The sequence below is a fragment of the Nesoenas mayeri genome (assembly GCF_963082525.1).
Source record: "Nesoenas mayeri genome assembly, chromosome: 22".
NCBI lineage: Eukaryota > Metazoa > Chordata > Aves > Columbiformes > Columbidae > Nesoenas > Nesoenas mayeri.
The window spans coordinates 5,411,211-5,437,640 of NC_137572.1; the positions used below are offsets into that span (position 1 = coordinate 5,411,211).

The window sequence follows — 26,430 nt, forward strand, 5'->3', positions numbered from 1 at the left end:
ACGTATTTTGACGCTGAAGTGGTTAAAGCTGATTTTTGGTGCTGGGTACCAGGGCAGGAAAGATGCTTCTCTTGCCGCAGGCGTTTTGCTTCGGCGCGTCCCCAGGTAAATAAGGCATTGGTAATTCCGCAGCTTCACTGCGATGTGACCGGCACTGGAGCGACTTGTGTGTCCCTGCAGCCCGGGGAACATCGGAGCAAAGCTGGGGAGAACACGACAGGAATGGCCCAGGGATTAGAGAGCTGCTTGTAAGAGGAGGTGAATTTATGGAGTCTGGAGGAGGCTCAAGGGGAGACACGACCAGAGTCTATAAATACACACAGGGAGGAAATTATTCAGAAGGGAGGATAAGGAGCAAGCGCCAGAAGCAAAGGCAAGAAAAGTTTCCACTGGCAGGAGAACAACCTTCAGGAGACAGGGTCCCGCTGCTGCCGAGGCACCTCATGCTCCTTTCGAAGCCTCAAAAAGGTGTGTTTTTTCTCTTTCTTACCCAGCTCTACTTCATTTTGTGGTGCTGAGCCACCCCAGTGTGCCTTCTGGAGGTTTAATAAACCAGATTGAGATGCGTTTGGGCTTCTGGCTTGACAAGTCGTTCCCCTCGGACAGGAGCATTCGCTGGGTGACAAGGCTTTGAGCCCGTAGCCTTAGGGGCCGCAACTCATCGCTCGTCATCCCCCGATGAATAATACACGGGCTTGAATATCTGTCTGCATACATTTTCCTTTCCTAGTGGGGAATTTAATGTTCTTTTTGGGCCTCCTGCTCCTGAGATGAAGAGATGACTCCAAACCTGCAGCCCGTTGGTTCCAAACGTCATTAAGTTTCATTAGAACAAATAAACACTGCAATGACATTTATAAGTTACCGGAGAGCACAGAAACCACAAATATGAAGCAGATAAACTGTATTTGATCTAAATAATTACTGCAGGCAATATCGAGCTTAGGCTGAGCTGGCAGCCGGGTGCCGAGTAAATTATAGGAGTCCGTAAGGCTTTGTGTTGCACGTTGCTGCTTAGAATTTATGGTGATGGTTACATGTCTCTCTCTAAAGCCCTAAACCAGTTGTGTTCCTGCCTCACTGAAGGCTGGAAGCTTTTCCTCCAGTCAAAAATTGAATTGGTACTGGCTAAATTTGTGGGTTTTACTAATTTTGGGGCTTTTTCTATCCCCATTCCTCAGGATTTTAGCCCGAAAAGGGACCTGCATTTGAGATTTGCTTCTTCTCCAGCTATAAAGCAGAGAAGTCATTGGGTCTCAGCCACGTCCAAGGGTGCGCATGGGCTGGTAAAGTCGTAAATATTGACTGAATTCATGTTCTCTCTTCGTTTTTATTGGGTAAATCCTGGTGAAAAAGCAGGTGCTGGTGGTTGCAGGTCACTGGTCTCTTCCATAATTGATAAATGTATTTTCTAAGCATTTATTTCCTTGGGTCTACCAGCGGTTTTCAGGGCAGAGGAGCTTTTATTAGGTCTTCATGAATGGAGGGAAAAGTCCACGAGTTTTTAAGTGTTTCCCTTGAATATCAGGGACGGTACGTGCGTGATCTGTTGATCTCAGCATCTCCTACCTCCTTCTGTCTCTTCCCTGCCACTTTTTCTTTTAATGTGTATTTCATATGCTTAACTTCAGGCTGTTCTTAATTTGGTTTAACTCTAAATACAAATCTTGCATGTAAAAAAAGAAAAAAAAAGGTGCACGTATTTACAATCATTTCCGCTTGGAAAAATCCAAACAAACAATAATTACAGCAGAAACCTGCTAATTCTCATTCCGCTTTGTCTTTAGACTTGATAATTTGTGCAACACAACCTGAAGAAATCTCAACCCTACTCAGAGGTGGAAGCCAGGAGCAGAATCTTCAGTAGTTTTAGTGTTAAATATCTGCATTTTTCTCTTCTGTGATGAATCTTCATTTCAATTTCTCTCCATGACTCAAAGCATCACAGATTTTGCAAAAACAGAGGTTGCAAAGCGAGGATGGAAGCGCAACACAGTGCAACCCGGGGCGAGCTCTTTGGTCTAATTTTCCAGCCTGTAGCCTGTGCAACCTCCCGTCGCTGCTTGTCCTGGGAGCAAAGCCAACCTTGGAAATCTCCACATCGTTTGTGAAATGGATTACTCATCCTTCTTGTTTTCTTGCGGACGGGCGTCCCGTGTGCCCTCTAACTCGAAGATGAGCTGAGATTTACGGGACTGTATCTCCAAAGAACAGCCGTGAGCTGAGAACATGGGGTGGGGTTTAAGGGATAAACCCGGATCAAATATAACCCAGGGGTCTGGGAGGAATCACCTGAGAGATTTCAGAAGGTCGCAAGGGATAAAAACCCTTAAGGATTTAAAATCCTTGAGGATTTTATGCAGGAGACTTTGTGAGAGGCAGAATGTCGCGTATCAGCTGTTATTATAGAGGAAAAAGTTCCTTTTCCTCCATTGTGGATTAATTGGGTGGATTTAGGTCCTGGGAGAGTCTGTGCAGGATTCGTGCAGCTGAGGATGTGCCAACCCCTTTTGCAAGCGCTATGAATAGTCCCTATCAGAAAAACATCCATAATTTCCACCAAAAAGCTGTTTTGGCTGGAGGTACCGAGCCCCTCGGTCTGGCTGCCTTGGAGCTGCGCCCCAACAAAAGAGCAAATGGTAATTTATTATCTCGGGAGCACCAGAAACAAAAGTGTTTCTTTGGAGTCATCAGCAATTTTCAGCTGGGGCTTCTGGGTGGATCGATGAGAGGAAACCTCTTCTCCGCTCCGGAGAGCAAAGCGTCTTCTGTTTTGAGCCAGGGATGCTGCTCAGCGCCACATCCACTGCATTCACTTCACTGCTTCTATCTCCAACCCTGGGAAAATCCTGTGTGCCCCAAAGTTGGTTGTTTGGGTATTTTTTCCAGCTCTGTCAGCTCGTCTAATAGAAGATAATGCGGTTTCCTACAATCCCAGCTGTATCTGGGCAGCAGGTACCTGTGAGCTTGTTAAAGCAGAACAGTTGAGTCACAATATTCACTCCTTAAGGTCACTCGAATGCTGATTTTTGGGGACAGCTTATTTTCGATCCCACGCTATGGTACATTAGTTTATTTTCTATCGGTGCAACTACCCAGAACAGGCATTTAATCTCACAAGAGGTAATTCTGGAAGCTGGTTGCTAATAAATATCCCCCAGTAAGTGTATTCTTACACCTTTCCCAATCGGTAGCTAATAACGGAGCAGCCGATGACATTTAAGCCCTTTCTGCACGGCTGATCAAACTACTCGCAGCGACTTTGAAAGCAGCGCTGGGATTTCGCGCGGGTATCAAAGCCGGCGCAACGCTCGGTGGTTCAGATCTCTTGCCTGTGTGACTAATAGACAAAAAAAAGAATTCTTAAAGGTCTGATACCTTATTCAAAAATTTCCTCGTCTCCCTTTTGAAGCTCCTTAGTGGCCATGGCGGGATGATGATTTTTCTTCACTAAGTGGCATGATGGGACTATCTGACATCACTGCAGAATGAGCTCGGACCTAAGGGTTATGCAAAGGCTGAGCTTAAACTCAGCTCTAGCTGTTGGGCCTGCACCCAGGATCATTTTGGCTTTGGTTTTACTTAAATCCAGCTTGGTCCCCCTCGGAAGCCACAAGGTTGGCTGGGATTGATGGGAATGCCAGGCTTTGCATTTTGTGTTGCTACAAGGGGAAAGTGGTTCCCGTCTCTCTCAGCGTTTGTGGGTGACAAGGTATGAGCTCGGGGACTTCGCTCTAAAACAGGGGATACATCTGATGCTGGATCACACAATGAGAAGCTGATTCATGCCTCGACCGAAGGGTGTTGTGCTTCTATTTTTTGCTTTCTTTCAAATTGAATAATTCGGTAGTGTCAAGTGCACAGAAGCCACATGAGCCAGACTCATGCAGGCAAACTCAAAAAGGCCAAAGTGACATTTTTGTTCAAACTTTTTTTCCCCCCAAGGAAAGAAAATAAAATAACGGAAAGCTTATGCAAGGGCTGAACTTAAGCTATTTTTAGTTTTCCTTCCGTGAAGCTGAAGGGAAGCTCAGGACGTGGTTCTGGCCATCACCAAAATTTGATCCTCCCGTGGGGATGTTGCTCTGTATCTCCATACTGGGGACAGCATCACTGGTGTGATTCATCTGTCTGTGGAGCCCCAGAGCTTTTCCTTCTCTGAAGGTGCACGAAAATCTTGGTATTGTCCTTAAATCTTCCTGGGGACACTCACTGTCCCTTCCCTTTCTGCTCCACCGGGGAGATAATTAAGACCGAGGCAGGTACCGGAGCTCAGCCCCACTCTCCCCGTTTGCTCCGTGCTTCCCTGTGACTGACAATTCTGGAGAGCTTTGTAAATAATTTAACGCTTTTGTCTTGCTTGCTTTTCGCCAGCCATCTAAAAATCGATGCGGGTCCGTGTTTCTGAGCGTGATGGGCCGTACGCAAGGGCGCTCCTTGTCCTTGGCTCCAAGAAGAAGGACCTGTTTGAGAACCAGGCTGTTTGTCATGGGATCAATGGCCGAAAATGCTCAGGGTGATGCAGATACAAGCCCTGGTCTGTCGGGAAATCACAGGCAACGCGGGCATCCTGTCCCAATGGTTCCATCTGCAGGTGTCACATCATGAAAAACCAACCCTTGGATGATGTTCCGCTCTTCAGAGGGACCCTTGAGGGCTGGGGGCATCACACAGAAACCCCTCGAGCATCCTCATCCCACACATCATGCTGGGTCGAGCAAAGGATTTTGCTCTTAAAATTGAGGGATGACAAAAACATCCCAACTTTCTTCATCATTGGGCCTTTCATTTCCAAACAGGAACATTTTTATAAGGAGCTTCACAGTCTTTCTTCACCACTCCTCGACAAAAAAGGACTAATTCTTTTCATTACACAATGGCAATTCAAAGCTCAGCTTACATAAAAAAAGCCCCGGCGTCTCTATTTCTAATGAGTCATTGTTCCCTCTGCAAGTACCTCGCTTCTTACTACAATACTCACTTCTCTTGGGTAATGAAAATTTAACTATCTGCTCTTCCCGCCTGCCTCTCCTTGCAGCGAGTTGCCTGCGAGGCAGGCGGGTTTTACACAGGAGGCCACGAGCTGGAAATAATTCCAACAAGAACTCATGCAAACAGATTTGGGTTCTTCAGAGAGCTCAGGAAGCCGCTCGCCAACTTTGGGCTGTGGCCATGGAAGGAGCTTTGAGGTCTCACCACGGCGCACACAACCTTGGCACTGGTGTCGTGTAGGTGCCTCCCGCTGCTTTCTGCGTTGTCAAATGGGAGTTTTGGTCCTTAGCACCATGCATGTGTGTATTTGGGCTTCTCTGAAAAGGAATGTGACAGTGTCAGCGGCGTGATTTTCCTTGGAAGTCACAAACACAGCGGAGTCACAGCCTTTGTTTGAAAGAACAAGGCAACTTTATGGAGAAATAGTGAAAAACAGGAGCCACAGGTGCAAAACCATTAAGGAAATACAAAGAGTTCTAAAGTGGTTCTATCTTCATTTTCTTTTCCTTAGACTTTTATGACACGCAGGATCCTGCCTGTGATTTTTTTGAAAGCAGGGTTAGTGATATTGCTCACTTGCCAATTGCAGTCGGTCTTTTATTCTCCCATATCTAGCCAATTAGAAATCCCCCCGGCTTTTGTTTCACAGCAACTTCCCACAGCAAGACAGGAGTTCACGGGGCCAGAAAACAGGTCATGCAATGTCGATGGCGAAGCCGGGGACCGGGAGAAGATGATGCTCGGAGATCCAGAACCTTCTCCGACACCCAAGCCCCGTCTCCAACAGCCACTCAACCACCCGCATTCAGCAGAAGGGCAGCTCGAGAGCACAGATGGGACTCCGCTGTCATGCTGGAACGTGGCCAAGAGGCATGATTAGCATCTCATTTGCATATCCATTTGCTTTTTCAAAGGAAAAAAGAATCAACAGCGAACTCAGAGTCCTAATATTTACTTCTGCTTGGTGCGTCTCTTCTCCTGGGTGAACAGAAGATGCTCCTTGCCCAGACTCTTGGTTGGTCTGAACTCTGATCTCTGCAAGGATTTGGATTTGTTAAGCCAGGTTATAGCTAAAACTTGATATATTTTTTTTTGGCTAATACCCTGTGGAGTGGAAGGAGAGAGAACGGGAGACTTCTGGTTGACCCACAGCATCTTGTGTGACCGTTGGCTTGGAGTCAAACCACCACCCTGCTCTGAAACCAAAGCACCTTTTTGTAATGATATTGTAAACATTCATGGCAAAAATACCCAAATTGACGTGTTTCAGCTCATTTTCTTGTAGCTGAAACCGCATTTGCAAATCGCCCTCTCTTAGTCTCCTCATTTTCAGTTATTTTCTGTCAAATATCTCATCGCCCTTAAAACTTTGTGGCAAATTACTTGTGCTTTTAACATTAAGACGTAAGACGGCTGAAAGCCGCAGCGTGGACGAGCCTCTGATCTTCCAAACCCAGTTAAACCCAGTAAATCAGACTTTAAGCTGATTTGAGAGCTAGTTGAGCTCAGCCTTCAGTACTTCTTTTCTTTTTTTTTTCCTTCTTTTTTTTATGTGTGATTTAGGGAGAGATGAGCCAGGTAATGCTCTTAAGGACCTTACCCCCGTTTTTCTCTTCTTTGACCAGGTCTGAGCTGTTTGGAACTGAAGGGAGCCTTGGACCAAAAAAACCCGACCCGTTTTAAGCTTAATGGACATTTTCAGAGGGCACGATCACCACTTTGTGCTTCTCCTTTCTCATTCCACCCCTCGCGGCTCCCGGCTGACACCCTGATCATTCTCACCGATAAACCAATCTTTGGGGGTTATTGCCGCATTCCTGCCTGGACAATTGACAAGATTATGGAGTGAGCCGTGAAAATATAAGTTAGCGGGTGGAAAATACATATAAAAATGAACAACAAAGCAAAACGCTCACTTTTTCTGCTTGCTTTCCCAATTTTCTTTTTCATCTTTGTCACCTAATGTATATAAACCTGTAGAAATCCAGAAAGGATGGCTCTGCTTTTCTTTAGCTGGCTAAGAGCAAGTGTATAAGTCAAGCTAGACTAAATTAAATCAAGCATTCACAAAGGGAAGTACATTGGTTTAACTGCATGGGTTAAAAATGATGGAGCTTTGTAGCTTTGCCAAACAGCTCATTCGGAAACAAGTTTAGTTGCAAGAACTTGTGTCCCCCCTAACCTTGGTTTAGGATTAATCACCAGTCAATGATGAAAATTGAGTGGATGTAAATTAGGATGGGATTGATTGAGAGTGGTTCGCAGGGAGACTGTCCTGGTTTAACAAATTGATTTTCAAGAGAAACTTTTTCTTCAGCCCGCTATAATTCTGTATATTGAGCTGACATTGAGCGGAGGGGTGTGGGCTCCGAATTCTGGGCCTGAAATGCTTTCACTTGTTCTTTTGTTTAAACTATTCTCTTTACAAGCTCAGATATGAGATGAGGGGAGCGAACGGGCAATGTTGGATCTGAGCATCCCAGATTCTCATCTTGCCTGATTGAAAACTACAACGCTCATTTGGAAAGAAAGGATTTAATACTTGAATGTTTTTCAATCATGGTAAAGCCAAGGAAAATACTGGTAGCAAAAATGCTTTGGGAGAAGAGAAAACAGCAGCAGTCGGGTGTTTTCCTGAGGGTTTTGTAGCAGGTTTTTGACCGCGCATCCTGGTTCTCAACCAACATCCTCTTATATTTGCTGTAAAACAAAATATCGCCTCTTCCCAGAAGATTTTCTGTCTGTTCATCATGACGGCTCAAACACCAGCACCAGCATTTGGAATAAAATAGTCAGAGGAAGCGCCTGGTGCCTCTTGGCTGTATCATTTTTTCAACCTGGGGAGGAAAATTGTTGCATCTCAAGCTGTTGCATCCTGTGGAAAATACTCTTGAGAACTGAAGCCTGTTCGTTCTTTCTCTGTCCAGGTCAGGCGTCCTCGTTCACGCAGCAGCCGCAAGACCAGGTGGTGATTGCCGGCCAGCCCGTCACGCTGCTCTGCGCCATCCCCGAGTACAATGGCATCGTCCTCTGGATCAAAGACGGGCTGGCCCTCGGGGTGGGACGCGATCTCTCCAGTAAGTCTTGTCCCCTCGGTGCAGAAAAGCAGCCACAAGGTTGATTTTAAGAGTAAAAAGCATTTTTGTTTCAACTGCAAAACCTTCCCTAAGCCTTCAAACTTGGAATAAATAAATAAACTTGGTTGGCTTGAAAGCAAACAGTTGGTTTCCCACAGGTGCTACCTTTGGAAAGCCCGGCTTTGGTTTGGGGTGGCCTTGAGAAACAAACGTCACATTTCCAAATCACAGGCTGGGATGTTTTGTAATTACTGAAAGCATCTCTTTTGACTTCTCAAAAAAAACCCCAAACAAAACAACACCAAATAAAGTGTCTGTTTGCTTTGGATAAATGTGTTTATTGCAATTCAGAGGAGCCCACAAGTACTTGTGGCTTCCTTAAGTGGCACTTTTGACAAATTCTAGCTTGGTTATAAAATTCCCCAGAGTTCTTGTTACTTAATCCCACATTGTGTTTGAGGGTTTATTACAACTGTTGAAGACTCTGGAACAATAGTGGAGAAGTTACACAGTTTCTTTTATATGTTATATCAGAAAATATTAATTTTTTAGTGAAATATTTCACAGGACTAAGGGAGAGTGTTCACTCGAGAGCAAAAAACCCGGGAGGGCACTGAGCCCTTCCAGGAGCTGCAGCTCCTCTCTAAAGTGCTTTTTCTTTTCCTCTATTTTTTTAATAAGTGTAATTACTCATTTCTCAGAGTTGCCTCAACAATCCATCCCCCCCTCAACTGTTTTTCAAAGCTCAGTGCCGCAACTTTTACATATATTAAAGAGCTGATTTTTCTGTATGAGACCCCGCGACGCAGTTGCGGAACAACAGCTCTGCTGAAGTATGGAGCTCGTTTGAATGACTTCCACAATTAATGGAGCAGGGGCTGCTTTTCAGCGAGAGGAACTGCCAGGATACCAACTCAGCCAGTCATCTAATTAGCTAAATCCAAACAAACCCATCATTTGTATTTCTCGTGGTTCAGGAGAGCAAATCCTGCTGTTGATAGCATGGGAAGAAAACAAAACTCGGAGCTTGTGCCAGGCTGCCGGCGTTACACAGAGCATTAATGACCTGGATGGGGTGATGGCAGCAGTCCTTCCACCTGCTGATTGGGGCTATCGCTGCCCCCAGACCTAAAAATTGACATATTCAGGGTTTTAAGGCATTAAAGAAATCCTGTGATAGGTCTCGGAGGAGCCACGGAGTTTCCTAATAGACGTGCTCATCCCTTTCCCTACGAATTCCAATTAGCACTCCTTCAGCAGTGCCTCCTTTTTGAAATCTTGGGGTAAAATCTACAGTCTCATTCCCCAAATTTGGAAGGTCTCTCATTTTGGGCTGGTTTTCTGCATCCCACAGGTTATCCGCGCTACCTGGTGGTAGGAGACCATCTGTCCGGAGAGCATCATTTGAAAATCCTGCGCGCCGATCTCCAAGATGACGCTGTCTACGAATGTCAGGCCATCCAGGCAGCCATCCGATCCCGACCTGCCCGGCTGACTGTTCTCGGTGAGTCCCATCTCCCCATCGTGTTGATGGTTATTTGCGCTTTATTTGTCCTTGTGATTGCACTCAGTGTTTTTTTGACAACAAGCTTTGTTGCCAAATGGAGAGGACTGGAAACAAATCCATCGTGAGAGCAGTGTGGGTACATCTTGACCCTGCGAATGGTGTAAGTGGGAGGTGATTAGTGAGCACAGAGGTTCTGGGATGAGTAGCACAGGCACAAAATGTTTAATACTTCAGTTTTACAAATATACGTATTGATTCAAGGGCATACATGCATAAATTTAAGGACACAAAGAGCATCAGTGCCAACAGTGCAATGTGTAGCAGGACCAGCAGGACTTTACCCCTTAAGAAAATGCTTGTTTTCATTCCATCGTTGTACTATCTATTATATTTTCATACATATATTTTATTATCTTGCATTTCTCAGTAATTAATGTTGCCCATAAGGAACACAGGAGGGTGTTGCGTGGGATTGCAAACAGGAGGTGGCTCACAACATCTTGTAAAGACCCTTTTTGGGTGGGAGATGGGAAATAAGCACAGGTTTTGTTGGCGAAATGGCTGTAAGATCCTATGAGGAGAGCTGGGAAAAGCCAGGTTGGCTGGTGAGACTTCCCAGGATGGATGTGGAAGTTAATGAAAATGGTATTTTCTTGAAAAGCTTGGACGACGTCCAGTCCGTATCACTCCCAGATACATCCTGATTATTCAACCCACAAAGTTAAACTATTTCCATATTTAAGATGGTTTAAATTGAAGTTTGGATTTGTTTTTTCCTTATTGTTTTTTTATCGTGGTTATTTTTTAGGGAAAACAATTGTTTAAAAAAAAAAAAGATCCAAACCAAGAGTTTTAGTGCTTTTAGTTCAATTGACTCTAATTAATCCTTAGCAGCCAAAACAAGTGAGTTGAGGTGCTAGTTTTGGTGGAAGGTTCACCTTATGGGAGTCCACACACCACCATGAAAATACATTCGAATTTCTGCTTTTTCATTCCCCCTGCATTTGTTTTTCTCTCTCCACAACCCCACAAACCACCCTACCCCAAACTCCCCCAACTGCCACCTCTTCCTTCCCCCGCCCCGAAAACAACATCGATTGTCTTTTGATTTTTCCTTCTGCTCCATCACCCCTTTGCCGCAGCTCAGAGCTCTGACATGTGCCCGTACATGAAAGAAGCCTGTAAATTAATGGAAAAGTAGAAAAAACGGCTGTCAGGGTGGTTTTTTCCTTGCTTACGGAAAACCTCTGCAGGCTGCTTTACCTTCCCCTCCTTCGCCCAGGCTCCCTCCTTCTGTTGCTAAAGCAGAATCTGTTGCTGGAGCCAGACAAAAGAAATAATGTTATTTAATTAGAGCTAAAGATCTCAAAACTAATTTAGTCCCAGGGCGCGCGAGTGGACGTCAGAGCTCCGAGCTGCTGCAAAGGCGTTGATTGAGCCGAGCGATGTTTTTATGGATCAAAAGGAAATCGTTATTATCTTTGGGGTTATGGAATGTGTTGAATAGATGGCACTTAGTGTTTATGTGAATCTACATGGTAGTTGCTAATTGGTACATTTACCTAAGATGTTCAGCAACTTATATTTGCAGCTTTCCTTTTAAGAAAATTAAAGTTATAGCGCGTTCCACTTGGACCCGATCGATACGAAACGGTGCTTTGCAACCCGTTGGTAGCACATCTTTTATTTGAGATGAATTTCTGCAGATGTTCTGGGGAAATTTAATGCCTGGCAGTGATACCCGCACCCTCGCAAAAGGGCTGGGAGGTTTTTAGCGGTCAGATTTTGATACCTGTTGGTGGTTTTTTATGGCTTGGTGCTGCTTTCTCCATCCTTGCCAGCTTTTCCACTTTCTCGGTGCCGTGAAATCCCCTAACGCGCCTCCCAATTCAGTTTCCAACTGCTGTCATTCTTGTCTGACAACAGCTTTCTGGGGCTGATGCCTCCTACTTCCCCGCTCGGATGCAGAGCTACATCACATTTTAATGAAATATTTAAGCTTTTGTCACATTGTTTTCAAATCTACATGGTTAAATGGAGTGGAACAGATCATTCCATAGCCTTGGAAGTCCAAACACTCAAAGAGATGAGCTTATTAGTGTCATCAACATTAGCAGAAGTCTTTTATTTGTAGAATCTCGGGGACAAATATTGCTCAGGAACCAGGATCTCATCCCAAAGTTTCTACAGTCAAAGGACGGCAGCGGTTTGGGAGAAAAACCCAAGCCAGGAAGCCACGGGAGGGCTATTTGCTACCTGGTACATCTTTAACGGCGAGGCTTCTTAATTTATGATCTGTTTAACTAAGCCTGGGTATTAATTAAATAAAGTAAGAGCCTGATTAGGACTTGGAAGAAATTTAAAAATAAAATCAGACAACGACTGAGCAAAATTGCAAAGCAAACACTTCAGCTGTAACCATGGGAGAGTTCCCTCCGGTCTTCCATCAAAGCCGGGAGCAGGGAGGGCAAATACAAGAGATTATGGAGCCGACAGATGCGCCTCGTTAAAATATGCATCTGCCAGCCGCGTCATTTCGGGAGCCGGAGGGTTCGCTCGTGGATCCTTCTGCACCCACGGGAGCAACGATGGATTGGAGGCCCCGCCAGCCAAGCTGGGATTTGCAGCCGCGTTAATTAGCGTTGAGTTCCCACATCTCGGAGGCAGCCGAGCAAGGAGAAACTTTGAAGAGACCGTCGGCTTCCCCGGGAGGGAAAAAAAGGGAGGAGAAGAGAGGAGACCTGGTGATGATGATGATGATCTGGCCGCGGCGTTGTGAAGCCTCAACCTGCGGGACATGGAGCAGAATGGATGAGGATGGATGGGAACCATGTGGTTGATCTTCACCGGCGTCTTGGCAGGAACATCCCAAGCCTGTCTTGTGACGCCTTCATCCCTGCCCTGGACTGCCCAGTAGAGATGCTGGTGGGAACGCGGTGACAACCACAAGGGGACAATGGGAGTGTGAGAATGGAGACAGAGAAGCTACTTAAGGTGAATAATTAACAGGCAGTTAACTCATACATCCACCTTTTCTAGTCAAATTCCCCGTCTCCTCCCCCTCTATGGCCTGTTCTAATATTAACTCTGCCTGCGTGTGAGTCCCATTAGAAATAACGCCTTCTTAAATCAACATGAATTATTGAGCGCTACAGATTAAGTTAATTTGAAGGGAGAGCTCCTGTCTTTTAAGATGACATAAGCCAGGGACAGAGGAGCAGGGTCACCTCGGTGCCAAGTGTATTGGTGTTTAATCACAACCCTTTTCCTCTTTCTGTTTTATTTTTCATTTTATTCCAGTCCTCTTTCTGTCCAAGTCTCCCTTGCAGAGTTGAGTAAGCCATTTCCATTACCAAAATGACCACTGGCAGCTTGAGACATCAGCATTTCCCAGCTTTCCTGCTCTTTTGATCAGAAAATAAAGAGGCTACAGCCTGGAAAAGGTCATTTTTCAATATTTGTTCGCAATGCTGAGCTGCAGTGAGAAAATGTGGACTAGGTGACGTTTCAAATCCAGCAACAGTTCAGCTTGGAACCACCTCAGGTATTTTTTTCCTACTTTTTGAACAGAATTCAATTCTCTGAATGGAAAATTCAGCCTAAACCAGAGTCAGGATGTCAATTCAAAACAATGAGAAAAAAGAAGTTATGAAAATATGATCATGTTCTTTCAGGCAGTCTCTTCTCCTTGAATAAGTTTGGGTCTCCATGAAGCCGTGTTTTCTGCTGGGAATCTTTCCTAGTGGCAAAACAGCAACCGGGTCTACTGAGAATGAAACGGAAACATCAAACAATTGAGCACAAATCCCAAATAACCTAAATATTTGATGTCACGTCTGAGCAACTTAAGTTTACAGCACTCTGAGCCGGCTCCATTGGATGGCACAGGGTGGACGGGTTTCCTTGGGGAGATTTTTCTGGGGTGGGAAGAGCATCTCAGAGGTGCTTTAGAAATTTGGGGTGAAAAGCAAATTCTGCCTCGTGCAGCTCAAAAAAAAAACCCGTCTTTTTATCAATCCCATCAAAATTCACCCTTTTTGCTTTGTTCCTGCCCAGATGCCGGAGCCTAAAGGACCGCAGAGCAAATTGGAAAAGACATGGTTAGAAATGATTAATGTTTGGGTGCTCGCGCCGATCTGCGATTCCTTGTCTCAACACAGAGAGGGCCTGACCCGTGTTTTTATCGAACCCGAAGCGTTTGGCTTCTCAGCACAGAGTCCATGGGTCTGTACTGGACTGACAGATACAAAGTGCATCGGGTTGATAGAAAGCTTTTCTGATTCTCTGTCATCCCTTTCCCCTCTTACTCTGCCCCTTGTGCAGGAGCCCTGAGCAACTATTCCCAGCTACTGTGAATGTAGCTGAGATGTGAACGGCTGTGAAATGCCACGGGGATGCTTGTTGTGCATCCAAATCCCTCTGTCCCGCTGTCCTCATCGTTGCTTGTGCCACCTCCTGCTCTGGGCACAAACCGTTTTGCATCTTGTTCCCAAATCCTCCCCAGTTTGGGTAAAGCATCCAGGAGCCTTTGCTCCCTCTGCACCACACGAGCTTTTCCCTTTTGCATCATCTCCTCTATTCCTTTTGCATCATCTACTGCATCGAATTATTCTGATTATTATTCTTTTTGCCCTTGTGGATCACTGACACCTTGCGTTCTGCGCTGCGTGAAACAACCCCACACGTGTGCATTTCTCCTGTCTGTCAGCCGAGCCAAAACTCTCCTGTCTGCATCCAACCCACGCTCCTCGGAATCTGCATCACACGCAGCAGCTGCTTTTGTGCCTCTCACATATGGATGTGCTATAGGTTGAGGGATCCGTCCCTGGGGGGAGCTCAGTGGGTTGTTAGCAACCTGACACAAGCATTGGCTCCCTCTCCCCTTGTCAGCCGGCGGAGAAGAATGAGCCCCTTGGAGCGTGACATCGCCTGAGCGACAGCCCCCGCTTTCCTATCGATCCCCCTGATGACAAACGGAGCAGAGATGCTTTGGGAGAGGATGCGTCAAGTGGGATGTTCCCGTGTTTTCTTGGGGCTGAGGGCTTTGCCAGCCCTATCCTGGGTTGATTTTTACATGTCTTGAGTTCTTTCCCCTCCTTTAAGTGTTGTCCAGCCTTGAGTCATTTCCCAGTGCAGCTCCCAGCATCTTCCCCCGACCACGCTGGAGAAAGGGCCGGTGAATCCTGCAATGAATCTCTCTCCTTGGTACGAAGGTCCTGGGCTTTCCACATGGCATTTTAATTTTAAAGCATCTCTTGGTGTGTCTGATAGACATTAGCGTCCCACCCAATGCTGGGACAGGGGTTGCTTTATGGCTCTGACTTGCCTTTTAGCTCAACTTGGGCTTCAAAGCTACATAGCTACATTTTTATGATTGGCTTGCGGGTGTCCTTTGTAATTAATGAGCAGACAGCCTCCCCCATCCCTGGATATTAATCTCACGCTGAAGTAGATGTTGCGCAAATGGCCCTCTGGAAGGGGCTATTACTCTTTTTTTGATGTTAAAAGGTGCCTGGTTTGCTAAAAATAGGATTTGGTCATGCAAATATCTCAAATTTGGGATGACCCATCCAAGATCCCCCTTTCCAGCTTCTACCAGCTCCCAGGAATTAGGCAGAGGTTTCATCCCCAGGGCACAAGCGCTGTTGGGTTCCTCTAATGTGGAGAGAGAAGGGGGGTTCATGGCAAATTATGGCTTGAACACCTTACGTTGAGTCTCCGTTACAGCGTGAAATGAGAAAGGAAAATGGAGCTAAATGGAAGTTCTGCCCTGAGCAGCAGGAGGCGGCAACTTAGGAGAGCCTGGGGAAAATGGGAAAAAAATAAAGAAAAAAAGAACTAGTTGTTTTAAATACTGAAAAACCTTTGCAAACCACTGCTTGTAATGACCCGAGAAATAATTAATATTTCTCCTGATGAAGCAGAAAGTGGAGTGGAAGCATCTTGCTGGGTGTGAGTGAATTGCCATGGGGAGGAGCTGGCGGCCGGGTGGCTTTGCTGGAGATGGGAGAGGAAAGCTGGAATTTAGGGATAAAAGCTGGGCTTTAGGGGTAAAATCTGGGCAGTCATGGCTGCGATGGGGACAACACCCAAGGGGTTTTCTGGGGCCGAGTAGAAATGCTTTAGAGTCAGAGTTTTGGACGCAAGCATTGAAATTCTCCTTTAAATCATGTAGGAATCAAACTCTTCCCTGCAACCAAGTAGCTCATGGGGAATCCTCTTTCTGTCCATATCTGGGGCCGATGCTGCGGGGATGATTGTTTGGGACAATCTGGGGAGCATCCACGCCCCCAAAGCAGCTGTTTCATGTCCAGGTCATTGCTAGAAAGTCTGCAGAGATTTCACATGGTGGGTGAGAAGCGACTTTCAAATCACAGGCAGCGCTGAAAAATCACAAGGGGAAAATAAAAGTCTTCCATGCTATCAACATTTAATTGTTAACAAAGACAAAAATAGCACCTCTCGCGTCAGGCTGACCTGTTAACAGCTGCCCTGTTCTGTATTTGATTCCAACCGGTAGGTTTAAAAGATGTAGAAGGTGTTTAACGATAATAATTTACATTTATATAGTGCCTTGGATCCACTAGGATCACCAAGTGCTTTCTATATCTATGGATAAAAATATATTGGATAGTAAGTGCTCCATCCATCACCAAATCACAGCCACCTCCCCGGAGAGGCAAGGAAAGAAACTGTGGCACTTGGGGTGTCGCACAGTAATTTCGTCATAAAACCAGGTGATAAAACCACTTTAAAAAACAACAACGTCATAAAAAGGAGAGCCCTCGCTGTCATAAAAACAGAACAGGATGGGAAACTTGAAAGGCAGAAGGTTGTAAATAGGGATCGTTGTGGAAATCGAGATGTCGCAGAGATGCTCGGGGTTAGAAGGTGAGGAGATTGCCTGAAAAATCCACCCCCCAAAAGGAGACCTGCAGTTGAGACTCTTCGGCAGCAGCATCTGAGCCGGGTCTGGGAGGCAGAGGAGGGCGAGGAAGGAAGAGAAATTGAGGCTCTTCGAGTTATTCATTCAAAATTCACAGGCGCAAAATCGCAGCCTGCACAGATTTGTTTCCTTTTTGGAAATTACAGGAAACTACAGGCGCCGGGGATTTATTCAAATAGCCACTTTAGATAATTAGGATGGCAGGAGGCTGCGCTTACACACGCAGACCCAATATAATCAGCCACCAGGCACACCCAGGTGGAGAGAAGCTGAAGGAGCTCAGAAGGGACTAAACATGAGGATAAATCCAACCCCACCACCACGATGGGATGCAGGAGCATCCTATTACCTTCCCCTGGGCAGGTTTGGGGTGATAACAGAGAGCACAGAGCTCCCAGCCCCTTATAAATGAAGAAATAGGGAAAGTTTACACCTGCCTTGAATTCATTTAACAACCAAAAAAAATAAGCCACGCACACGCGCAAAACCCTGAGCAGATATTGTTTTTAGGATTGGCCTGGGGATCAGCAACAAAACATCTGACCTACCAAAGGGTGCAAATTGCGTAATAAAAATAGATTCAGCAATAGGAAATGAGGAGAAGGAGGCTCACAGCTTTTTAGCCAGAGAGCTGCTTGCTTTCCTTTTAAAATACCGCTCTGGATTACCAGCGGTGCCGCGCACATCTCGTTGTCCTCCTCACCACGAGCGGCGGCGTCTCCCTTCTCCCCACGAATGGACACCTTCCAGCCGCCCTCTTCGCGCATCGCTCAAGGTGTTGCAAAATGTTTGCACACAGGCGAGCAGCCCATCTGCCACTGAGCCGGCAGCCAACACATGGCTACACCACGTTCGAGCCGGGGAGCCACAGGAATGGGGCACCCGGTGCTTCCCTGCAGGGTTGGACACGAATACAGACCCTCCAGGGTCCTTATTTTGCCATAATTAAATCTTTAACCATGCAAGAGCCCTTCTTGCTACTCTTTTCCCCAGCTGCAAGGTCACAGAGGACTTTATGGGCCATCAAGCTCTTCTTGCTCATCCTGGCAAGTGAGAATTGTTGTAAAGCACCCGGGTGATGGAGAAAGGTGGATGTGAACATCTTAAAAATGAAAGAAACCTAAAAGATCAGGATTAGGAGGTCTTGAACAGGCTGACTTGCAAATAAAAGCAGCTCAGAAGCTTTGACACCTTGCTTAAGTAAAGGAGACATTCTGAAACATTCTAGGCTCCTCTTAAATGTGGATAGTCATCAGCTGAACCCTCCATGGGGTTTGGGGGTCAACTAGACCCTCATTTCCCCTTCCATGGGGTTTTTGGGGTCAACTAGACCCCTGCTTCCCCTTCCACAGGGTTTTTGGGGTCAACTAGACCCCTACTTTCCTCTCCACAGGGTTTTGGGGGTCAACTAGACCCCTGCTTCCCTCTCCATGGGGTTTTTGGGGTGACCTGGAACGCATGTTGGCTGGACACGGATGCCACCGAGCTGCTCCGTGCTCTCCGCCTTCCCTCTCTTTTCTTTACAAGGGCTTTTCTCTTATCCACGAGTATTTTGTCCAACTTCACAAGGTTTTTAGCAGCGAGACTTTCACTAAGAGGCTGTTGATAAATCTGGAGGAGGCGGCACGAAGGCTTTGGTGCCTTGTTCTCTTCCTTTCCACTGGAAAAAGCAGCTTATCTGCTGCCGAGAATACAGGTTCTTCCTCCTTATCCGCCCTGAAATCTTATCTAAACTGGTTCAGGTGGCAGAGCTGAGAGAAGGAAATAATTAAGCAAGAGACGGGTGAAATGTTGACATTATTATTACTTAAATGGCCCGAACCTTTTACCTCATGTATTTTTTTTTAATTTTCCTTTTTGTTGTTGTTTTTACTGCTGGTGACACATAACAAGGGAGAAATTGGGTTTTTTCCAGGTTATCTCACCCATCCACACACACCCAACTCAACCCCCTCCTTATCCCCCCCAAATATAAATCTCCTTTAACTGGTTCTGTTGGCAAGACAGAGAAATAATTAAGGCGAAGGTGGCTGAAATGTTGATGTTATTACTGTAATGCAGCAGCCTGTTTAGTTTCTTTGCCGATGAAATGCAACCAGGGGAAAATCAGTTTTAAAGATTACCTCCCAGAGATGCAAATTGAGGAGTGGAAACCATGTAGTCAGGAAGAAATGGTCTCAAACTAGGAAACATTTCAAAGTCTCTGACAGTCTCTCAGGGGCTTTTAAGACCACAATTTACCTTTTGACTGCGTTCTATTTTCTCTGAAATCCTTTATTTCCTTCTTATTTATTGACTGGAGAGACAGCACAAAAACGAGAAAGCGATTCTCCAGTCGCTGGTCTTAAAAATCCGTAGAAGAAAATTATTCTCAAGAGGATGGGTTTTTATTGTTGTTGGGCTATTTTTTTTCTTCCCCCTGTTTTTTAGCACTCTGTGTGAACCGGGGCTTAATTGAATCACTTTGCTGTAGAGAGGCCTCGGACTGGAAGGTATCAAGGTCAGCAGCATCTTGGAGCGAGAAGCCCTGATTAGAGAGGTGGGAACCGCGGTGATAACATGAACACGTCCAAGGGGACAGGTCGGTCTCCATCCCCACATAATTAATATATCGGGAGCCAGTGGCCAAATGGCAGCGATGGGCTCTGGGGGGGTTTGCTCTTGTTTTGGGGGTGGCAGTCGGGATTAAGAAAAGGTGCACCTGTAGTGCTTGGATTAGCGTCGCACAGTTGGATTAACATTGTGATTTTGGATTAGCATTGTGATTTTGGATTAGCATTGTGATTTTTTTATGATTATCGTGCTCTTGGATTAGCATCGTGCTCTTGGGTTAGCACTGTGATTTTGGATTAGCAGATGATTTTGGATTAGCATCTCGATCTCGGTTTAGCATCCTGCTCTTGGTTTAGTATGTTGCTCTTGGATTAGCATCTCACTTTTGGGTTAGCATCTTGCTCTTGGTTTAGTATGTTGCTCTTGGATTAGCATCTCACTTTTGGGTTAGCATCTTGCTCTTGGTTTAGTATGTTGCTCTTGGATTAGCATCTCACTTTTGGGTTAGCATCTTGCCCTAGGATTAGCGTCACGATCTTGGCTTAGCATCTCACTCTTGGGTTAGCATCGTGCTCCTGGATTAGTATCACGATCTTGGATTTGCATCTCTCTCTTGCGTTAGCATCTTGATCTTGGATTAACATCGCATTCTTGGTTTAGCATCTTGCTTTTGGATTAACATCGCTCTCTTAGATTTGCATCTTGCTTTTGAGTTAGCATCTGTCTTGGATTAGCACCCTGCTTTTGGATTAGCATCACGTTCTTGGATTAGCATCTTGTTCTTGGGTTAGCATCTTGCTCTTGGATTTGCATCGTGATCTTTGGTTAGCATCACAATCTTGGATTAGTGTCTCACTCTTGAATTAACATCTCTTAGTTTAACCCCTCACTCTTGGCTTAGGGTCTCGCTCTCAGGTTGGGATCACACTCTTGGATCAGCATGTCTCTCCCACAGCAGCAACAGGGGATGGAGGACCCTCCGTGCCTTGCATTGCAATTCCCACTGTTGACACGCACTCTCCTTCCTCCCATTCAAGCCTTGGGACAGCGGTTGAGTCACTTGCTCTCGGAGCCAAAGGTTACCAACCAACTGCCCCTCATCCACCCCTTCCTGGGTGTCTCGAAGGCCTCAAACTCCATCCTCACCCCTTTTCCAGCTGGTTTTAGCTGCCAGCTCCTGGTTTGGCCCAGCATCGCATCCCCTTGCCCTTGCCCTGGTGCTGTCCTGCTCCCTCTTGCCATTCCCCACCACACACGCATGTCGCACACATTTCTCTCTGCCGGTGTTTCTGTGTTTCTCTCCGGGAATGATACCAAGATGCAAAGAAAAAAAAAAAAGAAAAAAGAAATATAATCATAAAGAAGTCCCGCAGCGCTGGCCTAGTTAGACCGTACCCAGCTGTGAGCTGAGCCTGCTGCCCAAACGAGCCCCCTGGAGACAGCTCTGCTTGGGAGGAAATAACTAGATTAAAAAAATATCGCATCAGCTTAGGCTAATACGGGTCAGAATCGGTGCAGCCCAGTAATTAAAACTGAGATTGCAGAGATTAAATCCTTTTAGGCCATCCAGGCCGGCTTTGTTTAATTACTCCTCTCGGCGCTGCCTGCGCAGAAAGAACTGTGTTAGGACATCGCTTCTCCATCAATAACATTACACTTTTGTCAATATTCTTCTGCTTAACTTCTGAGGTTGCACCCACAAATACCAGGGCAGATGTGCAGCAAAGGGGTTACAGGCTGATAAAACCTTCCGTTCGATCCGAAGTGAGGATTTTCACGCCCAGGCTCCTCAGAGCTGTTCTGGTTGCTGCTCTGCTGCTTTTCCTGGCAAGACTCAGAGCAACTTTTGCTTCCTCGTGCTGTTCAAAGGTACCTTTGAGCGGTGCAAAGGCATTAAGAAGGCTGGAAGGGGAAAATTGCAAAGGTTTGAAAAGTTTTCCCTTTTGGAACGAAGGATGTCGCTACAATCGAACTGAAAAAAAAGAGTGATTTGGGCAAGATCTCCATAGGAACAAAGCCATTTCTTTCAAAGCCACCTGCCTTGAAAATTGCCACCCGGGGTGTGCGTGTCCCCGTTTCCACACCAGGGCTTAGACGCCTCCTGTGACAACATGGTGTCTTAGTGGCCAGGACCCCTGAGCTCTTTTCTGGACAGAGTTTTGGGGGTTTATGCCCGTTTGCACAACTCAAAAACGCAATCGGAGCCATTTCTGCCCGTTTCTCAGCTTCCGTGGCTCCTGTTTTTCCCGTCTCATCTAAAGCTTTTCTGATTTCCGCAGGCTCCGGAGATGGAGCATCCCTGGGGAGACGGAGCTTCCCTGGGGAAGTGAAAGGTCCCCTCATCCCCGTGCCAGGACCCCGCATCCCTCAGCACATCCATCGCAAGATGCAAGAGCACCCTCTCCTGTCGCTGCTCTGCCTCACAGGTTTATTGGTCAAACTCCCTCACTTCCCTAGAAACCAGCGCTGAGATTCTCCATCACCTACCAGGACGAGGACACGGGTGACCTATCACCCCTTGTCATCACCCATGATGCTCCTGACATCAGCACTGAAGTTTTTTAGGAGAACCAGGGGAATATTTAACTAAAAAATGCAATTTCAAGGAGAGGCCTGTTATAATTACTAATTAGCTCTGGTTATAATTATCTCTCTTTGCAGTCCCATACCTGCTGCAGAATAGCTCCGGTTCCTCCTCACAATTAACGCAGAAAGTCTTTTACGATCCACCGGGTGATTACATCGCAATCGCAGCCTCTGCTGGCTTATTAAAGGAGGGCCGATATTTACAGAAGAACATTGTGATCAAATTAAGCTAAAATTAACCGGAGTAAATTAAGAATACCGGCTTTTTTTTTCATTTGCTTCCCTTTTCCGCCACAGAAGTTGCCTCTGGGTTCATTCCTAATGCTCTGTGTTGATTGCAGTACTTGACAGGGCAAAAAAAAGATACAGAAAGAGCAAAAACTCATTTATTTGGTTTGGCTCTGCTTAAAATCTGCATTTGCATCTCCCTCTTCCCACTCTTTTAATGCTGAGCTGCAAAACTACCGGGACAGACCCAAATCTCTGGCATTCGCAGCCCCACAAAGGTTTAATAAACTTGCTAAAGGTTCTGCTGGCGACTCTCTGCTCATCACACGCCTCCTGCTCCGGGAGCAATAGACAAGGAGCAGATTTCCCCCGGCGACGCTAAACTCAGCGCTTGCTTGCACTTAAGTCGCGCCTTAATAAGCCCAAAGCCAGCGCTCAGCATTAGGGAGAATCGCACAACGAGGAATTCGCAGATTATTTTCATAGTGATGGGCCAAACAAAATAGTCATCAGAGGGTTTGAGGTTGTAGTTTTCATTTTTTGTTGTGGTGCGTTGGGTTTTTTTTTGAATTAGTGGTGGGTTTTGTGGATTCTCGCTCTGCTTTTGCCAATTCAGAGGCTGAATCATCCTAAATAATAATCTTGCAGAGGGTGGTGGAGGTAATGAATAATATCTCTGGCCTACGCCTTGGTGTAAATTATCTTTCCAGTTAAAATTAATGAATTTTGATGGGCTTTGCGAATTGCATCTTCTTAAGGATTTACCAACTTCTCCACCTTTCCTTGATCACCTCGTCCCCAATCCTCCACATCAAAGTCATGCTGAACATCAGATCCCTTCTTGCGTCTTTAGCATCTCCTGGTTTTGCCCTTAATCCGGGAGCTCCACCCTAGTCCTGGTTTAACCTCACCCAGGCTGAACCTCCATCCTGGCAGCTCCACTTACAACTTTTAAGTCCCAGTTAGGCCCTGGATGTGCAAAAACAGGGCATGTACAGCGACTGGTTGTACTGCGGTGGCTAAGGATGGTGTTAATTGAGATTAATTGAATTGATGAGGTTCTTAAGGACATGGTTTAGTACTGGTGATGTGTTAATGGTTGGAATCGATGATCTTGAGGGTCTTTTCCAACCAAAATTAATCAAAACACCATCTGTGTTTGAGAGAGGAGGATGCAGGTCATACTTTAAATTGATGTTAGGAAGACACTCACTTAAAGATGCGTTGGTTGGGATGAAAAGTTTTGTGGTGAACAGATCAAAATGCTCCTTTTCCTCCTTAGTTTCAGTAGAAGAAGGTCCCACGAGGTCTTCAATAAGGTTTTCAGTTGTGTCCTCTTCTTTCTTCTGCTTCTTTCCCCCAGAGAGAAGGAAAGATGATAAATGAATGAGTCAAAATTCAGGGAAAAACCTTCAAGCGTTGCATGCTTGTTATTTGCAGAAAGCAGGTGGGGGGTTGTTGGGAAGAGGATCCCATCTCAAGCCAGGTTTCTAAACTGATTTGTATTGTCCCAGGTGCCATGAAGGGTCTAAAAGAGGAGAGTCAGGAATTGGGACTTCACACAGCCCTGAATTTAACAAAAAAGTTCCATTTTGGTGGAAAACTGGCAAGTTCTCCCCATCTGCGTCCCCTCAGTGAGGATGCTGGAGGATGGGGAGCTCTCACCGCCTGTTTCTGAGCTGCCTGTGAAGCCAGAATTTCCTTGCTAATATAGTTTATATTTTATTTTCAGGCCATAGGGATGTTTTCCACTGTGCCCTCCACATCTGATGGCTTCCCAATGCTCTTTGGGTCCCCAGAGCCCCCAAAACACGACATAAAGTGCCTGTACAGCACATTTATCTGCAGCAAAACCTGTGTTTTATTGCAAAGACAGTCTCTCAGATGTCTCTTCACCTCCAGAGCAGAGATGAAAGGTGAATTTTTCATCTCTTATGGTGCTGGTGGTGGTTCAAGAGAAGATGATGCTCAGGTGGCCCCTCATCTCCTGCTTTATTTCCATCCCTCCTTGTCTCTGACATGAAGAAAAAGCCACAGAGATGCCCGGAGTCCATGCGATGCCACATCCTGTAATGAGAATCCAGGGCTGTCAGGTTGAACTGGTTTCAAAGCAAAGTCAAGATCTTAAACATCTCCTCGATGCCCCCCGGCCAAAAATCTGCTTTCACAGAGGGGAGACACTTAAAAGACTCGCCATGGCGAGAGGGAGCCCGACTGAACCACGCGAGATTCACAACTTTCTGCACAGCGAGCAAAAGCGACAGGGAAATCAAAGCTCAGGGCTCCCTCCATCCCTTTCTTCAAAGGAAACCACCCTCCTGACACCCGTAATAAGCTGGTTTCCCCCAATAAATATGACAGATGATGGTCCAAATTCAGTTCTTCTGAGCACCTACTCCAAATCGCACCCACCTACCTCCCAATTTGCAATTTTGGATGGTGCCACAGCCCCGTCGCAACCATCTCCAGAGGTCTGAGATGTCACCGTCCGGTCCAAAAAAGCCCCCCAGAAACCACAGGATGGTTTAGTGCAAATAAATGACTTTATCTCCTTTGTGCTGTCTCTTTGCAGTTCCTCCAGATGATCCCATCATTATGGGGGGCCCCATAATCAGCCTGAGAGCAGGAGACCCCCTCAACCTGACATGCCACGCGGACAACGCCAAGCCGGCTGCCTCCATCGCCTGGATGCGCAAAGGAGAAGTCGTCAACGGAGCCACCTACTCCAAGGTGAGGTGGGATGGGGACACATTGGGCTCTTTTGCTTAAAAAGGGGGTCCTAGGCCTGGAACTGCTCTTGATACAGCTCCAAAATATCTACAGAGGTGAGGCCCCCACCCCAACAACCTCCCTGATGGAGAGGATGGAGGATGCAGTCAAAAAACTACAAGTTGTTACCAAAATGCTCTGAATTTAGCTGCTCTTTTGTACCCTCTCATAGCTTATAATCGCCTGGCACACCCACTTCTCCCCCCGAAAAATCCCACCTGGGTGCAATATTGGTATTGCATAGACCCAGCTTTGGCTGGAGCAGAATCTCCAGATCAAAAGTGGTCACAGTGACATACATCCCACCCAACAGCAATTTTCCGTGAAAAAATCAGAGTTGTTGGCATTTTTTAAATTTAAACAGAAAAGCCTTTATTGGGTCATAAAAGACAACATCAAAGAGCAATCAACAGCGTACTCAGAATGGGTACCCACACATTCTCCTGTTTACAGATGCCTGACGGCTGGTAAGTGCTGATGATTCGGTAACACTTGACATTTCTAATGGAAATTTCTCAAGAACAAAACAAGAGACGTAAAATGGGTCAGTTTGCAGCCATTTGTAACGCGAGCAAACTTCAAAGCCGAGAGTCAAAGGCATCCCTCTCGAAGCTCCTGAAAGTGTTTTAATGAACATTTCACCCTCTGCTTCCACCCACCCTCGTTCCAGCAACATCCCGATAGAGACAAAAACCTCTTTATTTCCTCCTACCTGTCACTCTGCAGAGCACATTGATACCTCTGCTGATGGGTGAGAGGGGGAATCACCCCATCTCCCCACACAAGAGGCAGTGCTAATTAAAACCAGGGAGAACTGGCCTCTCCCTCTCTCCAGTCAAGTGGAATTAATTAAGACCCAAAGCCATTGACATGCAGTTGTTTATAACTTTTCCTGCTCATCCCAAGCCACCTTCTCCACTGTAGAATGCTCAGACCTGGCCCTGAGGAGCCAAAATCCTCCAGTATCCATCGCAGTGGTTATTACCTTTTCTCACCCCTATTTCTGCCCCGCAGACACTTCTCCGCGACGGCAAGAGGGAGAGCATCATGAGCACCCTTTTCCTCGCACCCTCCGACATCGAGAACGGCGAGAGCATCGTCTGCCGTGCCACCAACAAAGCCGTTCCCAGCGGGAAGGAGACCTCGGTCACCATCGACATCCAACGTGAGTACACGGAGTCTCTATCACCACCCCGGGGCTGCCCATGTGGGTCCGACTCCGGTCACGAGTGGGATACTGGGATGTGGGGGTTTCCCTTTACTGGGATCTACTGGCAGGGTGCAGTCAGAGGTAGAACTTGTCTCCCTTGAGCTCCCTGGGGCACCAGATGGACACAAACCCTCACAGGGACATCTTTTGTGTCTCATGTCAGTGATTTTGAGGAAAAGCAGCAGAAATAGCATCCCTGGGCATGACCCATGAAGATTTCTGGTACAAAAAGCATGTTTTCAGTCTCATAAGCTGTTTTACAGCAAGTTTTTTGTATTACTCTCCACCGAGACAGCGTGTTAGGCACCTGGTGGGTGGGAATTCTCCCTCTTGTAAAATAAAGCCAATGTCAATCGCTATCTGAAGGGGACAGGTGTGTGTTGAGAGCAATATCATTCCCCCTTTACCGCAAATCCATGAAGAAAAATCTCCCTTCCTCAGAAATCCACATTTCACAGCTCTTTTCCCCACTCCCCTGCAAGAGCTGCTGCTCATCCCCGGCTTCATCCGCACACACAATCCCTGCAGCTGTATTTACCAACAATTTGCGAACGCGTGGTGT

The 26,430-nt window shown here is 46.3% G+C and overlaps 1 protein-coding gene across 1 annotated transcript in view; it reads left to right on the plus strand.

Annotated features, from left to right (window-relative positions):
• KIRREL3 (kirre like nephrin family adhesion molecule 3) overlaps window positions 1-26,430 on the plus strand; it is a gene marked incomplete at both ends in the record, with an annotated part of 215,526 nt that overhangs the window by 163,099 nt on the left and 25,997 nt on the right. Inside the window, 4 exons of the mRNA XM_080357923.1 lie at window positions 7,920-8,069; window positions 9,424-9,573; window positions 24,462-24,619; window positions 25,673-25,823. Coding sequence (XP_080214049.1) covers window positions 7,920-8,069; window positions 9,424-9,573; window positions 24,462-24,619; window positions 25,673-25,823 — 609 coding nt within the window. The remainder of the gene's footprint in view (window positions 1-7,919; window positions 8,070-9,423; window positions 9,574-24,461; window positions 24,620-25,672; window positions 25,824-26,430) is intronic.